Source organism: Pelobates fuscus, chromosome 1 (genome assembly GCF_036172605.1).
Source record: "Pelobates fuscus isolate aPelFus1 chromosome 1, aPelFus1.pri, whole genome shotgun sequence".
NCBI lineage: Eukaryota > Metazoa > Chordata > Amphibia > Anura > Pelobatidae > Pelobates > Pelobates fuscus.
In genome coordinates, this window is record NC_086317.1 from 172,292,255 (window position 1) to 172,307,745 (window position 15,491).

Consider the following 15,491-nt stretch of genomic DNA (forward strand, 5'->3'; position numbering starts at 1 on the left):
ATGCTGTACTCTCCTACGTTTGACCTTGGATTTCTTCTTGACTACTCTTTATGTTAAATCTCAGTAATACATTATACCTTTCCTTTAGCAGATTAGGGTCTGTGTGTTTAGGGTTCTCCTACTCTAGTCGTTACACCTACTACCTTTCTTTTATTAGAGAGGTATAATAAACCGGTAACCAAAATAATTTAATTACTATAAAAAGAGTCTGTGCATTGAAAACAAAAATTGATAACATAATTTTTCTTTATTTTTATAGGCACCATAACCCCTGCCTCTCCAGTTTCTTCAGTCACTGCTGCCCCAGCCGATGATCACAATAAAAAAAGTAGTGACTCAGGGACCAGCCATAAATCTGGCAAGAGTCCAGTTGGTACTGGCACAAATAAGCATGACTCTGACAGTAACCCCACTACTAACAGTAACCCCAAGAGTCATGAATCTAGCAGTAGTCCCAAAGGTAGTGAGTCACATCCCAAGAGCCATGAATCTAGCAGCAGTCCTAAGGGCAGTGACACTAGTCCCAAGAGCCATGAATCTAGCAGTAGTCCAAAAGGCAGTGACACAAGCCCCAAGAGCCATGAATCTAGCAGTAGTCCTAAAGGCAGCAACACTGGTCCCAAGAGCCATGAATCTAGCAGTAGTCCTAAGGGCAGTGACACAAGCCCAGGGAGTCATAAATCTAGCAGTAGTCCCAAAGGCAGTGACACAAGCCCCAAGAGCCATGAATCTAGCAGTAGTCCTAAGGGCAGTGACACTAGTCCCAAGAGCCATGAATCTAGCAGTAGTCCCAAAGGCAGTGACAAAAGCCCCAAGAGCCATGAATCTAGCAGTAGTCCTAAAGGCAGCAACACTGGTCCCAAGAGCCATGAATCTAGCAGTAGTCCTAAGGGCAGTGACACAAGCCCAGGGAGTCATAAATCTAGCAGTAGTCCCAAAGGCAGTGACACAAGCCCCAAGAGCCATGAATCTAGCAGTAGTCCTAAGGGCAGTGACACTAGTCCCAAGAGCCATGAATCTAGCAGTAGTCCCAAAGGCAGTGACAAAAGCCCCAAGAGCCATGAATCTAGCAGTAGTCCTAAAGGCAGCGACACTGGTCCCAAGAGCCATGAATCTAGCAGTAGTCCTAAAGGCAGTGATACTGGTCCCAAGAGTCATAAACCTAGCAGTAGTCCTAAGGGCAGTGACACAAGCCCAGGGAGTCATAAATCTAGCAGTAGTCCCAAAGGCAGTGAGACTGGTCCTAAGAGTCATGAATCTAGCAAAAGTCCTAAGGGCAGTGACTCAAGCCCCAAGAGCCATGAATCTAGCAGTAGTCCCAAAGGCAGTGACTCAAACCCAAAGAGCCATGAATCTATCAGTAGTCCCAAAGGTAGTGAGTCACGTCCCAAGAGCCATGAATCTAGCAGCAGTCCTAAGGGCAGTGACACTAGCCCCAAGAGCCATGAATCTAGCAGTAGTCCTAAAGGCAGCGACACTGGTCCCAAGAGCCATGAATCTAGCAGTAGTCCTAAGGGCAGTGACTCAAGCCCCAAGAGCCATGAATCTAGCAGTAGTCCCAAAGGCAGTGACTCAAACCCAAAGAGCCATGAATCTAGCAGTAGTCCCAAAGGCAGTGACTCAAACCCAAAGAGCCATGAATCTAGCAGTAGTCCCAAAGGTAGTGAGTCACGTCCCAAGAGCCATGAATCTAGCAGCAGTCCTAAGGGCAGTGACACTAGCCCCAAGAGCCATGAATCTAGCAGCAGTCCTAAAGGCAGCGACACTGGTCCCAAGAGCCATGAATCTAGCAATAGTCCTAAGGGCAGTGACTCAAGCCCCAAGAGCCATGAATCTAGCAGTAGTCCCAAAGGCAGTGACTCAAACCCAAAGAGCCATGAATCTAGCAGTAGTCCCAAAGGCAGTGACACAAGCCCCAAAAGTCATGAACCTAGCAGTAGTCCTAAAGGCAGTGACACTGGCCCCAATAGCCATGAATCTAGCAGTAGTCCCAAAGGTATTGAGTCACATCCCAAGAGCCATGAATCTAGTAGCAGTCCTAAGGGCAGTGACACTAGCCCCAAGAGCCATGAATCTAGAAGTAGTCCTAAGGGCAGCGACACTGGTCCCAAGAGCCATGAATCTAGCAGTAGTCCTAAGGGCAGTGACTCAAGCCCGAAGAGTCATGAATCTAGCAATAGTCCTAAGGGCAGTGACACAAGCCCCAGGAGTCACGAACCTAACAGTAGTCCTAAAGGCAGTGACACTGGTGCCAAGAGCCATGAATCTAACAGTAATCCCAAAGGCAGTGACTCAAGCCCCAAGAGCCACGAATCTAGCAGTAGTCCCAAAGGCAGTGACACAAGCCCCAAGAAGCATGAATCTAGCAGTAGTCCCAAAGGCAGTAACACTGGCCCCAAGAGCCATGAATCTAGCAGTAATCCAAAAGGCAGTGACACTGGTCCCAAGAGCCATGAATCAAACAGTAGTCCCAAAGGCAGTGATTCAAGCCCCAAGAACCATGAATCTAGCAGCAGTCCTAAGGGCAGTGACTCAAGCCCCAAGAGCCATGAATCTAGCAGTAGTCCCAAAGGCAATGACTCAAACCCAAAGAGCCATGAATCTAGCAGTAGTCCCAAAGGCAGTGACACAAGCCCCAAGAGTCATGAACCTAGCAGTAGTCCTAAAAGCAGTGACACTGGCCCAAAGAGCCATGAATCTAACAGTAATCCCAAAGGCAGTGACTCAAGCCCCAAGAGCCATGAATCTAGCAGTAGTCCTAAAGGCAGTGATATTGGTCCCAAGAGTCATGAACCTAGCAGTAGTCCTAAAGGCAGTGACACTGGCCCCAAGAGCCATGAATCTAACAGTAATCCCAAAGGCAGTGACTCAAGCCCCAAGAGCCATGAATCTAGCAGTAGTCCTAAAGGCAGTAACATTGGCCCCAAGAGCCATGAATCTAACAGTAATCCCAAAGACAGTGACTCAAGCCCCAAGAAGCATGAATCTAGCAGTAGTCCCAAAGGCAGTAACACTGGTCCCAAGAGCCATGAATCAAACAGTAGTCCCAAAGGCAGTGATTCAAGCCCCAAGAACCATGAATCTAGCAGCAGTCCTAAGGGCAGTGACACTAGCCCCAAGAGCCATGAATCTAGCAGTAGTCCTAAGGGCAGTGACTCAAGCCCCAAGAGCCATGAATCTAGCAGTAGTCCCAAAGGCAATGACTCAAACCCAAAGAGCCATGAATCTAGCAGTAGTCCCAAAGACAGTGACTCAAGCCCCAAGAAGCATGAATCTAGCAGTAGTCCCAAAGGCAGTAACACTGGCCCCAAGAGCCATGAATCAAACAGTAGTCCCAAAGGCAGTGATTCAAGCCCCAAGAACCATGAATCTAGCAGCAGTCCTAAGGGCAGTGACACTAGCCCCAAGAGCCATGAATCTAGCAGTAGTCCTAAGGGCAGTGACTCAAGCCCCAAGAGCCATGAATCTAGCAGTAGTCCCAAAGGCAATGACTCAAACCCAAAGAGCCATGAATCTAGCAGTAGTCCCAAAGGCAGTGACACAAGCCCCAAGAGTCATGAACCTAGCAGTAGTCCTAAAGGCAGTGACACTGGCCCCAAGAGCCATGAATCTAACAGTAATCCCAAAGGCAGTGACACAAACCCCAAGAGCCACGAATCTAGCAGTAGTCCTAAAGGCAGTAACATTGGCCCCAAGAGCCATGAATCTAGCAGTAGTCCCAAAGGCAGTGACACTGGTCCCAAGAGTCATGAACCTAGCAGTAGTCCTAAAGGCAGTGATACTGGTCCCAAGAGTCATGAACCTAGCAGTAGTCCTAAAGGCAGTGACATTGGCCCCAAGAGCCATGAATCTAGCAGTAGTCCCAAAGGCAGTGACACTGGTCCCAAGAGTCATGAACCTAGTAGTAGTCCTAAAGGCAGTGATACTGGTCCCAAGAGTCATGAACCTAGCAGTATTCCTAAAGTCAGTGACACTGGCCCCAAGAGCCATGACTCTAACAGTAGTCCCAAAGGCAGTGACACTGGTCCTAAGAGCCATGAACCTAGCAGTAGTCCTAAGGGCAGTGACACAAGCCCCAAGAGCCATGAATCTAGCAGTAGTCCTAAGGGCAGTGACACAAGCCCCAAGAGCCATGAATCTAGCAGTAGTCCAAAAGGCAGTGACACTGGCTCCAAGAGTCATGAATCTAACAGTAGTCCCAAAGGCAGTGATTCAAGCCCCAAGAACCATGAATCTAGCAGTAGTCCCAAAGGCAGTGACACTGGTCCTAAGAGCCATGAACCTAGCAGTAGTCCCAAAGGCAGTGACACTGGTCCTAAGAGCCATGAACCTAGCAGTAGTCCTAAGGGCAGTGACACAAGCCCCAAGAGCCATGAATCTGGCAGCAGTCCCAAAAGTAGTGACACAGGCCCCAAGAGCCATAGATCTAAGAGTAGCAGCTCTGAAACTGGTCACAAAAGCAGTCATTCTGGAAACAGTCCCAAGAGCAGCGATAGTCATAAAAGCAGTGACTCTGGTAGCAGCTCTGGTGGGAATGGATTTTGCGTTGGAAAAGCCAGTGGACTTTATCCAGTGTCTGGGAAGAAGAATGCCTTCTGGAATTGCTGGAAAGGAATAACATATCAGCAGGACTGTCCAGTTGGTCTCATCTTCGACCAGCGCTGTCAGTGTTGTAAGTTACCTTGAGCTATTTGTGATGCTTTTATTAATCTAAAGAACACAAGTAGAACATTGTTTGCTAATCTAATATTCAAGTTTTTTGTATAGCAATACGTGTTCCTGTTAGTTGGTTTCTTCAAAATTACAGACAGAATTTCCACATGTCTAGGTACTTGACATATTAAACAACTTATTGAAATTTGCTAGTACAAGATCTAAGAAAAGTGCTTATTAGGTACACAAAGTTAGGTCTGCATATAACAACACATGTTCACGGCTGCAGATAATTTGAGATGCACACTAAAACCGTATTGTATAAATACATAATTTATTATCCAATGAGATGTGGGTGATTTTTTTTTTTACTTTAACTCACTGATGCACAGCTTACTTGTAAGTTTACTTCATTTAAATTGTGTGTTTGATCATTTTTAACCACAGGTATTAATTCCATGTCTTCCCCATCCAAAAGCAGTAGTGGAAGCTCAGATAGTTCTGGATTCTGTGTTGGAAAAGCCAGTGGACTTTATCCAGTAAAAGGAAATAGGAAAGCTTTCTGGAACTGTTGGAAAGGGCTCACATACCAACAAAAGTGTCCAGCTGGGCTCGTCTTTGATCAGAGCTGTCAGTGCTGTAAGTGACAATTGACTTGAATTAATGTATAAATAAAGTTATAAATTAAAGGAGTACTCCAAGCACTATAACAGGTCAAGGGCACCATTTTTTTTCCTTAAAGGGACACTCCCTTGCCTAAATGAAAAAAAAAAAAAAGTAAATACAATCACCATTTAGCAGATATATCCACAATGAAAACATGCATGCATTTAATTATGCTTTTTTTTTTCTTTGGGGTATCTGTAGTTATAGCAAAAACAGCTTGCTATAACTACAGGTCTCTTGTCTAAAGTCAGTACAAGCCCTCTCTTTCTAATGCAGACCAGACTTTCTATATCTGTCCAATGCGAAGTCTTTGCAAGACAGGTGTTCTGAGCAATTGCGTTAAACACCCAGGAGGTCACAGGGCAAGTTGCCTGATTGATAGGTGGGGGTCTAACGAGGTTAGGGCCGCCATCAGGGGGCCACAAACAGTACACCACTCAGCGGCCCCAGGCCCCATTTTGCAAAAATATGTATTGTATATGTATATATACAGGCACAGTGACGGAGAGCTCCCTCCCTGCACCAATGAAGGCTTCAGAGAGGGAGCCGAGAGACTGTCTTTGTGTTCCTCTGCTGAGTCCTCTTTCCTCTTGCGGGCCCCGGCTATCAGAGCATTGCCATGGCTTACAATGGCAATGCCTCTCTCTGTCTCTGCACTCTGCTCAAGCTCTTGAGTAGAGTCTGGGCATCCAGCAGGATCAAGCAGACAGCCTCTACATTCTGACCGGGTCACCAGGGAATCTAGTGTCCCTCTCCATGGCCAGAGGTAAAAGCAGGGATGGGGAAATATATTTAATAAAGAAAAAAGCACAACTGCACACACACACACATTGCATTGGTACCTTTCTCGTGTTTTTTCCCATGAAAATCTTCTGATTCCAAGGCTTAAACATTAAAGCTGGGACAGAGGGGAAGGCAGAGGGTGGGTGCCATCTGCACAACTTTAGAGTTAAACCATTTGTATCTTGTATTGCTATTGTCTATTTTTTTTTTTAATTTGCAGAAGAATTACCAGACAGTACATCAGGCCAGTAAATACAATTTGACATGAGTTACATAGATTTTATGATACCCTTTACAATCTTTGCTTTTTATGCTTATAGCAAGGTTAACTTAAGTCTAAAATAAAACACATACGTTTTATTTAACGAAAAAAAAAAACATAAAATATGTGGAGGGTCGGATGCGGCCTGAAGGGTACCTATACCCAGATGTGGTGGGAGTGCTCAATAGTGCAAATTTATTGGAAACGGATTGCGGCGTTGCTGCGAGATGTTTTTGAAAGAGAGGTCAAACTAAACCCCTGGGTGTTCCTACTGCCCAGATCTGTGGAAGATTGGACAAAAACGGAACAAAACCTCTTACATAAGGTGGATCTGGCTGCCAGGAGAGCTTTGGCACAGGTATGGCTGCAGAGGGATACTCCTAATCTCTCTGTGGTGGTACGAAAAATTAAAGATACATTCCTAATGGAGCCCAGGTCCGAGGAACAATGAAAAAGTTTGAAAAGATATGGGGCCCCTGGATGGCTAGCGCAGCGAGTGATTAGATCCCCCCTGAGATATGTTCACAAAATAGATGGCAAAGGACACATTCGATGCAGGCTTTAGACCTGCCGGCCTCAGACAGAAGGTGATTTAGCTGGATCCCCTGTACACCACTTCCTCCCTCCTCCCTCCCCCACTCACCCTTTACACCCTCTTCACCCTATTTACTTTGTGAGAGACTCTCACAGTTCTATTATGTTTTTATTTTACTATATATAATACATAACTGTATAATGTGGGCAAGCGAACACAATGGAGATGGGAAAAGGAAACAAATATGTTCACGAAATGGATCTATAGGCACCACAAATGGAATGCACTTATCAACCAGGAGATATCCTTTTAGTTTCCATAATTGCTCGCATTATTACTCTATTTTTTATGTTATTCTTTCTTATATAAAACACCAGGGCGGGCGCACTTTCCAATGCAGACACGAAATCTCTTTCCACTTCGCAGTTATGTTCGAACCTAAGAGTTGTCATGTTTAAATGTTATAATGTGCTGTCAATATGGGACATATGTTCTTGATTATTGTTTTAATAATTGTGTGGTGATCTGTTCCTATACAGCTGCTTTCTGATATGTGTGTATTGGATGTGATGTCATGTCTTGGAATAAATAAAGAATAAAAAAAAAATATATATGTGGAGAGTCCCTGGATGAGGGGTGAGAAGAGGAATTTCTCACAGTGGGGTCTCTGGTTTGTGCTAACATATTTCTAATTATATATTCAAAAATATTGGCTGTCCTCCCAGTGCTTCCACACTTTGTTAAACAAGTTTATAGGTGTCAAAACTGAGCAGTAAATTTGTCAATTAAATAGATGTCTCGAGTAGTTGATGTAGTTCATCTTCCCATTGCTTTGTGTGTTTTAAGGCTCCCCAAATGTTCCCCAAATGCTCCCCAAATGTTTGAATGTTAATATATAGCGTGGAAATGAAACCTTTTTGATGGACCTCCTCAGTACAGAGTGGTTCAGAAAATGTGAGAGTAGTTTCTGTTGCTTTATGAAGCATTTTCCTGTTTTGGAAACTGTGCAGTTGGAGGTATCTAGAAGTTCCCTGTGGCAATGTGAGTCTTAGATGAGTCTTAGATTGGAGCTCCTGGAAGGGAACAACTCTTCCTTTGGAATATAAGTGCATATATCTCTGGATTTCAGTGCTTTCCATTCCTGCAAAATTCCTAGCACTCATTTCTTAGGGTAAGGCACTGTTTCGCAAATATGGTGACATATGAGAGGGGAATATTGTTAATGACTGTTTTATTGATACAGTATCCCAAATTCTTAAGGCATTAAGAATGTCTGGGCATTGGGTCCAAAGGAAGGCTCTGTCTGTTCTCTGGACCCATATAAAACCTGCACTATATGTTCAAATTGGGCTGCTAAATAGTAGTTATGGTTCCAGACCTCCCCTAGTTCATGGCCTACATAGAAATTTTGCAGCTACTCTGTGTTGTCTTCCCTGCCAGATTAATTTATCTATTGGCATCAGAAGGTTGGTTAGATCGTGTCTTGAAGGCTTGAAATAGGAACAGAATTCTGGGTAGAATGTTAATTTTTATATTATCTACGTGGCCTATCCAAAAGATTGGCAGTTGTTCCAGTTCTCTAAGTCTCTTATCAGGGTTCGTATTACTTGGGTATAGTTTACTTTATATAAGTCTGTACATTTTTTTCAGTCAGAATGATGTCCCCGGCCAACATCCCCAGAGGCAAAGCCACTGACTTCAGATTAACTCTGTATCCCAAAACATTCCCAAATTCTGTGAGTAAGCTTTAAATAGTGAACTTTAATTCTAGCGGAGTAGTTATTAAAGTATTTTCATATGCAGATGATATTCTAGATTCCATTCCTACAATTATAAATCCTTTTATGTCAGGATTTGTCCTAATGAGGTATTGCAGTGGCTCCAGGGATATTGCGAAAAGCAAAGGGGATAATGAGCATCCCGGTCTTGTGCCATAAATTGTTTCTGGACTACATTTCCCATGATGCTCATCTAGCTTTTAGACTCTAAAAGCTAGCTGTATATTATAGGAAATATAGTCCAGAAACTATTTTTGGTGTTAGGGTTAGCCATCACTGCCATAAGTGGTTCAACTTGCACCCAGCGCCAGAGACTGTGCTAATAGGTTTCAGAATAGGGCTTGTATGGCTCGAATGAAGTCCCGGGGAAATCCGAGTTGCTTCAAAGTCACCAAGAGAAATGACTATTCCCGTGAAATGCCTTCTCCGCATACGCATTTTGTCTTGTATTTTCATTCAATTGTCTTTTTGGTATGAAACCTATTTGGTCTGGGTAGGTGGGTGAAAGATCTCAGTAAAGCATTCAGTCATGTCATGAGGATTTCTCAATTTAATTAATTGAGAAACTTAATTTCTGAATTAATGAGTGATACAGGTGTATAATTTCCTACATCTGTGGGATTTTTTCCTGGCTTGGGCAACAGAACTAAACTAGCTAATTACATGTCCTGGTCTGGAGCTTCACCTTTCATGATAGCATTATAGAGGGTTTCCATATGTGGGATGAGGTCTTAAATTTCTTATATTAGCTATTATTATAGCCATCTGGTACCGGGACTTTGTATCTCTTTAGTGTGACAATAGCTTGAGTTATTTCGTCTTTAGTAATGGGCAAATGTAGGGCCTCCTTTATTGCAGATGGTAAACCCGGAAGTTTATGTATGTTGAGTTTGTGTCAGGGTAGAGGTCATAAAATGTAATGTAGAGTTGTGTTAAAACTGTATTTATTTAATCTGGTGACTACATTACCCATTTCGTTCTTCAGAGAGGCTATAGATTTGGGTTTCACTTTAGGTCACAAGGATCTAGCTAATGTGGTTAGGGAGAGAAAATGCACTACAAAGTGCATGGAGAAGGGAACTAATGCCTCAATCCTAATGTAACATGGTGATCCAAATAAATCTAAGACCAGAAACACAAAAATGAAAAATATCGCAAACCAGAACAAAGTCTGGAGAGTAGGGAGGAAAAAGGCTACTTCATAGTACTGCTTCATATTACTTATCACTCACTATGGGTACCACTTGATACACACTTTCCTTGTCCTGCATTCCTGTATGTTTAGCTCTATGGGTGTATGTAGGCACACTATCTTTTAGTGCCGAGGCTGTCTCAGGGTTTTCAATAGGTTAGGCATGCTTAGAGGGAGTTCCCATCTCTCTTTATAGATCCCTATTAGATAGTGCTTAAGACAGATTTGGTAATTGTGTCTATATTTAAAAAAAAAAAAAAAGTCTATGTATTCCTGTCACTTAGCCCTTCGCTACTAGATTTCACTTTGACAAGTAACCATATCATTGTGTTTAGAGACCTAGGGACATAAAATATCTATTGTTCCATGAGTTACAACTCCCATTTAATTACCTTTAAGGAATAATTGCTTAATAATCAAATATTTTGATCATATTTAGAGCCCTCTATTAGGAATCATTAACAGGTCTAGCGGCAGCGGTGTATCTACTGCGAGGCTGACAAGGCATTTGCCTCGGGCGGCTTTTCAGAGGGACAGCAAAAAAGCCGCCTTCCAAATGCCCTGGCAGCCTCTTGTCCTGGGGGGGCCCAGGAGCTGGCCGACTTGCCACCTTAGGTCCCCCCCGGGCTGGTATCTACCATATGTGGGAGGCGGGCAGCGAGGGAGCACTCTCCCCTGAGCTCTTCCCTGCTCAGCTCCCTCTGCTACCGCAGTGATGCAGAAGCTGGAATATAACCCTGGCATCACTAAGAGCCGCACAAGGGAGCTGAGCAGGAGGATCAGAGCTCCCTCACCTCCTGCCTCCACTCTGCGCCTGCCAGCCCGATGAGCTGCAGCCAGCACCACTGGACCACAGGGAAAAATCCACTCCAGCACTCCCAAAGGTAGGGAAGCTGGGTGGATTAAACTTGAATTGTTTTTATTTTAAATTGTGAGTGTGTGTCTGTTAGTGAGTGTGTTAGTGTGTGTCTGTTAGTGAATGTGTTAGTGTGTGTGTGTCTGTTGGTGAGTGTGTTAGTGTATGTTAGTGTGTGTGTGTGTCCGTTAGTGAGAGTGTGTGTGTGCCTGTTAGTGAGAGTTAGTGTGTATCTGTTAGTAAATGTGTGTCTGTCACTGAGAGTGTATATATGTTTGTCAGTGAGTGTGTATACGTGTTTGTCAGTGTGTATTTGTCAGTGAGTGATTCCAGTATGTGGGTATCTGCCACTGAATGAGTGTGTATGCATTTCTGCATTAAGCAAATGAAAAACCCTGAGTCCCAGTGAGACTGTGATACAAACAAACCTACCCTCCTCATCTCAAGTAGTAACCGTTACTTGTAGATTTCATCTTTTGTGAATTGGTATCTCTACACCATTATGTTTATTGAGTGCCCTGGAGGAGTAAGATCTATCAAATATATGATCTGTCACTTTAATATGGCACAATCTGGAAAGATAGGTTTTTTGAAGGAAAGCAATGTCAGTATTTTGGTGTTTTATTTCCCTCAAGAGCATCTGTCTCTTATTGGGAGTATTTAGCCCATTAATGTTAAGCAAAGTCATTTTTAGAGCCATGCTAGTTTATCTGCGGCGATTACCCCCTTGTGCCATGAAAGAGTTTGGGTGTGTCACATGTAAGGGACAAGATTGGAACTGTGTACCTCCAGAACACTCAATCCAACCAAGAGAGATTGGAAGGGTGGGGCTAGAGGGAAAGATGGAAGGATAAACAATAACAAAATATTTAAACCGAACAGAAATGTCTGAACTTAAAAAAACACCAGACCTGTGAAGGGGAGGTATCTTCCCTCACCACCAGCTTAACTTACAGGGAGTGAATATTAGAAACAAACTATGTAAGTGTTGAGTAATAAACTTAGCTCTCCTTAGGATATGTTCTTTTGGTTTTTGGAATCAGCAGTACTCTCAAGTATAAGAGAGATGATTTGTGGTATTGATGAGGAGCCATTCCGTGTGTTTCCTCATGTCCTCTTTTTTCCAGCTGTGTGCCACTCCACAGGAATAGGCTCAAGGGGGTTGGATCTTTGGGGTGCCCTAGAGTTCTCCAGCACTGCAATTCGGAGGCTCTGCAGGAGCTCTGCATGTTGGACATGATCCTATTTTAAGCACCATCATCTTCCCTCCCTTGAAGACCAGGATCTTGAAGGGGAGTTCCTAGGCAAACCACAGATTGTAACTTTTGAGGAGGTCTGTAATAGATCTCCATTCTTTCCTCCTTTGTAGCGTTGTTGGCAACAAGTCAGGAAATAATTGAAGACCATTGCCTTGAAATTAATAAGGATCCACTGCTTCTCCTGAGGAGTGCTTTTTTAGTTTGGTAATATTTAAATGTTTTGTGATGCCCCTGGGCTGTTCCGCATTAATGCTTTATGCTCTTAGGGCTCTCCCTATGTGCCCTTTCCACATGCCATTGCTGCTCCGTAATCTCAGCTAGCCTAGGATGAGTCTCCCTCATCACCCTCTGGCAGTCTCCTGGTCTTTCACCACTTCCTCTAGTTGCCCCAGTTTGTTATGTGGTTGGTGTGCTTGATAGCTCTGTTATGTGCTGTGGCAACCTGCTCCAGGCATTTCTCCAAGGCTGCTATTTTAGTCCCCAGTGCTTGAATTTTAGCCTTCAACTCCATTGTGCTCATCTCTATTTCCTTTGCTAGAAAGCGGAGGACCTCTCCTGCTTCCTTGCTGTGAGTGTTTTTAGACTTAAAATATCGCAAGTTGCATGATGATCTTAACTGGCTTGGCATATAGGCCATGCGGCTGCTAACACTGTGGCAAAACTTTGGTGAGTTTCCTGAGCCAATTTTTGTGATTTGCAGGGTGTCCACAGAGTCCCCTTTCTTTGCTTTTTTGATTTGAGTTTTATTGGCTCTGTTTTTGTTTAGCTTATTGCTTATTGGCAGACGGATCGGTGTTGGACGATTCGGTTAAGTTAATCAGTGGATCGATCAACTTAAGCAGCCATCTTGCTCAAGCCACGCTGCACTGCTATTGTCTAATTTTAACTACTGCAAAGTATGTAAAACTAAAGGGAATTATCTAACAATACCTGTCAGCAACATATAAACATACATTTCAATTACAATTTCTGCTAGAATTTAATCTGTTCTTTATTACAGGCATATTTTTGTCTTCTTCATCCACTTCTCCAGTAACAGTTGCACCAGCCAAGATTCACAATAACAAAGGCAGTAATACTGGTAACAGTCCCAAGAGCAGTGACTCTGGTAACAGTCCCAAGAGCAGTGACACTAGTAACAGTCCAAAGAGCAGTGATTCTGGAAGCACACCTAAGAGCAGTGGTTCTAGTAACAGTCCCACAAGCAGCAGTTCCAGTAGCACTCCTAAGGGCAGTGGTTCTGGCAAAACATCTAAGAGTAGGGGTTCCAGTAGCAATCCCAAGAGCAGTGACTCTGGCAACATTCCCAAGAGCAGTGGTTCCAGTAGCAGTCCCAAGAGCAGTGGTTCTGGCAACAATCCCAAGAGCAGTGACTCTGGCAACATTCCCAAGAGCAGTGGTTCCAGTAGCAGTCCCAAGAGCAGTGGTTCTGGCAACAATCCCAAGAGCAGTGACTCTGGCAGTGCTCCTAAGAGCAGTAGTTCCAGTAACAGTCCCAAGAGCAGTGACTCTGGCAACATTCCCAAGAGCAGTGGTTCTAGTAGCAGTCCCAAGAGCGGTGACTCTGGCAACATTCCCAAGAGCAGTGGTTCCAGTAGCAGTCCCAAGAGCAGTGGTTCTGGTAGCAGTCCCAAGAGCAGTGGTTCTGGTGACAATCCCAAGAGCAGTGACTCTGGCAGTGCTCCTAAGAGCAGTAGTTCCAGTAGCAGTCCCAAGAGCAGTGGTTCCAGTAGTAGTCCCAAGAGCAGTAGTTCCAGTAGTAGTCCCAAGAGTAGTGGTTCCAGTAGCAATCCCAAGGGCAGTGACTCTGGCAGTACTCCTAAGAGCAGTGGTTCCAGTAGCAGTCCCAAGAGCAGTGGTTCCAGTAGCAGTCCCAAGAGCAGTGACTCCGGCAACATTCCCAAGAGCAGTGGTTCCAGAAGCAGTCCCAAGAGCAGTGGTTCTGGTGACAATCCCAAGAGCAGTGACTCTGGCAGTGCTCCTAAGAGCAGTAGTTCCAGTAGCAGTCCCAAGAGCAGTGGTTCCAGTAGTAGTTCCAAGAGCAGTGGTTCCAGTAGCAGTCCCAAGGGCAGTGACTCTGGCAGTACTCCTAAGAGCAGTGGTCCCAGTAGCAGTCCCAAGAGCAGTGGTTCCAGTAGCAGCCCCAAGAGCAGTGACTCCGGCAGCACACCCAAGAGTAGTGGTTCCAGTAGCAGTCCCAAGAGCAGTGTCTCCGGCAATACTCCCAAGAGCAGTGGTTCCAGTAGTAGTCCCAAGAGCAGTGGTTCTAGTAGCAGTCCCAAAAGCAATGATTCTGGCAACAGTCCTAAGAGCACTGACTCTGGTGGTAGCACTGGTAAAGAATTCTGTGTTGGAAAAGACAGTGGTCTGTATCCAGTGAAAGGAAACAAGAATGCTTTCTGGCACTGTGCAGATGGAATCACCTACCAGCAAAATTGCCCTGTGGGTCTTGTCTTTGATCTCACCTGCCTTTGTTGTAAGTAACTGATATTTGACAATATGTATGCACCAATATGTTTAATCGAGCAGCAAGAAATGCTAGCTGAATGCTTGGTTGTATAGGAGAGGCATTAGCAGTTGAAAGAGGGAAGTGCTCATGCCATTGTACAGAACACCTCACTTGGAGTATTGTACGCAGTACTGGAGACCGTATCTCTAGAAGCATATTGATACTTTAGAAAGAGTTCAGAGAAGCACTACTAAACTGGTTAATGGATTGCAGTATTAAGGAAAGGTAAAAGTATCTTAACATGTATAGCATGGAGGAAAGACGAGACGGGGGGATATGATAGAAACATTTAAATACATAAAGGGAATCAACACAGTAAAAGAGGAGACTATATTTAAAAGAAGAAAAACTACCACAACAAGAGGACATAGTCTTAAATTAATGGGGCAAAGGTTTAAAAATAATATCAGGAAGTATTACTTTACTGAGAGGGTAGTGGATGCATGGAATAGCCTTCTAGCTGAAGTGGTAGAGGTTAACACAGTAAAGGAGTTTAAGCATGCGTGGGATAGGCATAAGGCTATCCTAACTATAAGATAAGGTCAGGGACAAATGAAAATATTTAGAAAATTGGGCAGACTAGATGGGCCAAATGGTTCTTATCTGCCGTCACATTCTATGTTTCTATTAAGCAGTCTCTCTCTTTATGGAAGCTCATTATTAATCTGTTATAAAAAATAAGGATCAAAAGATGAGCTATATAGGTACAGAGAGGTGGAAATGCTTAATTTAAGAATTGTAAAATAAATAAGATAATAGTAAAAAGCCTTGTACTTTTAAGATATATGGAAAAAAAATGTAAAGGGACACTCTAAGCACCAAAACTACTAATCTTAACGATGTGATTATGGTGCATAGTTGCTGCCCTGTTTCAATATAATACACTGCCATTTCTAAAGAATGTCAATGTTTACATTTGGTAAACAGTAAACTTATACTGGCTGTTATAAAACATTCCCTCCTTGCATCTTTTGATTTTTTTGAAGGACATGTTAAGC

General features: G+C 43.8%; 1 protein-coding gene across 1 annotated transcript in view; it reads left to right on the forward strand.

The window, feature by feature from the left end:
- LOC134605081 (probable endochitinase) overlaps positions 1-14,364 on the forward strand; it is a 37,894-nt gene extending 23,530 nt beyond the window's left edge. The window contains exons 11-15 of the mRNA XM_063450012.1: positions 260-334; positions 4,490-4,672; positions 5,101-5,292; positions 12,985-14,226; positions 14,315-14,364. Coding sequence (XP_063306082.1) covers positions 260-334; positions 4,490-4,672; positions 5,101-5,292; positions 12,985-14,226; positions 14,315-14,364 — 1,742 coding nt within the window. The remainder of the gene's footprint in view (positions 1-259; positions 335-4,489; positions 4,673-5,100; positions 5,293-12,984; positions 14,227-14,314) is intronic.
- The last annotated feature ends 1,127 nt before the right edge of the window (positions 14,365-15,491 follow it).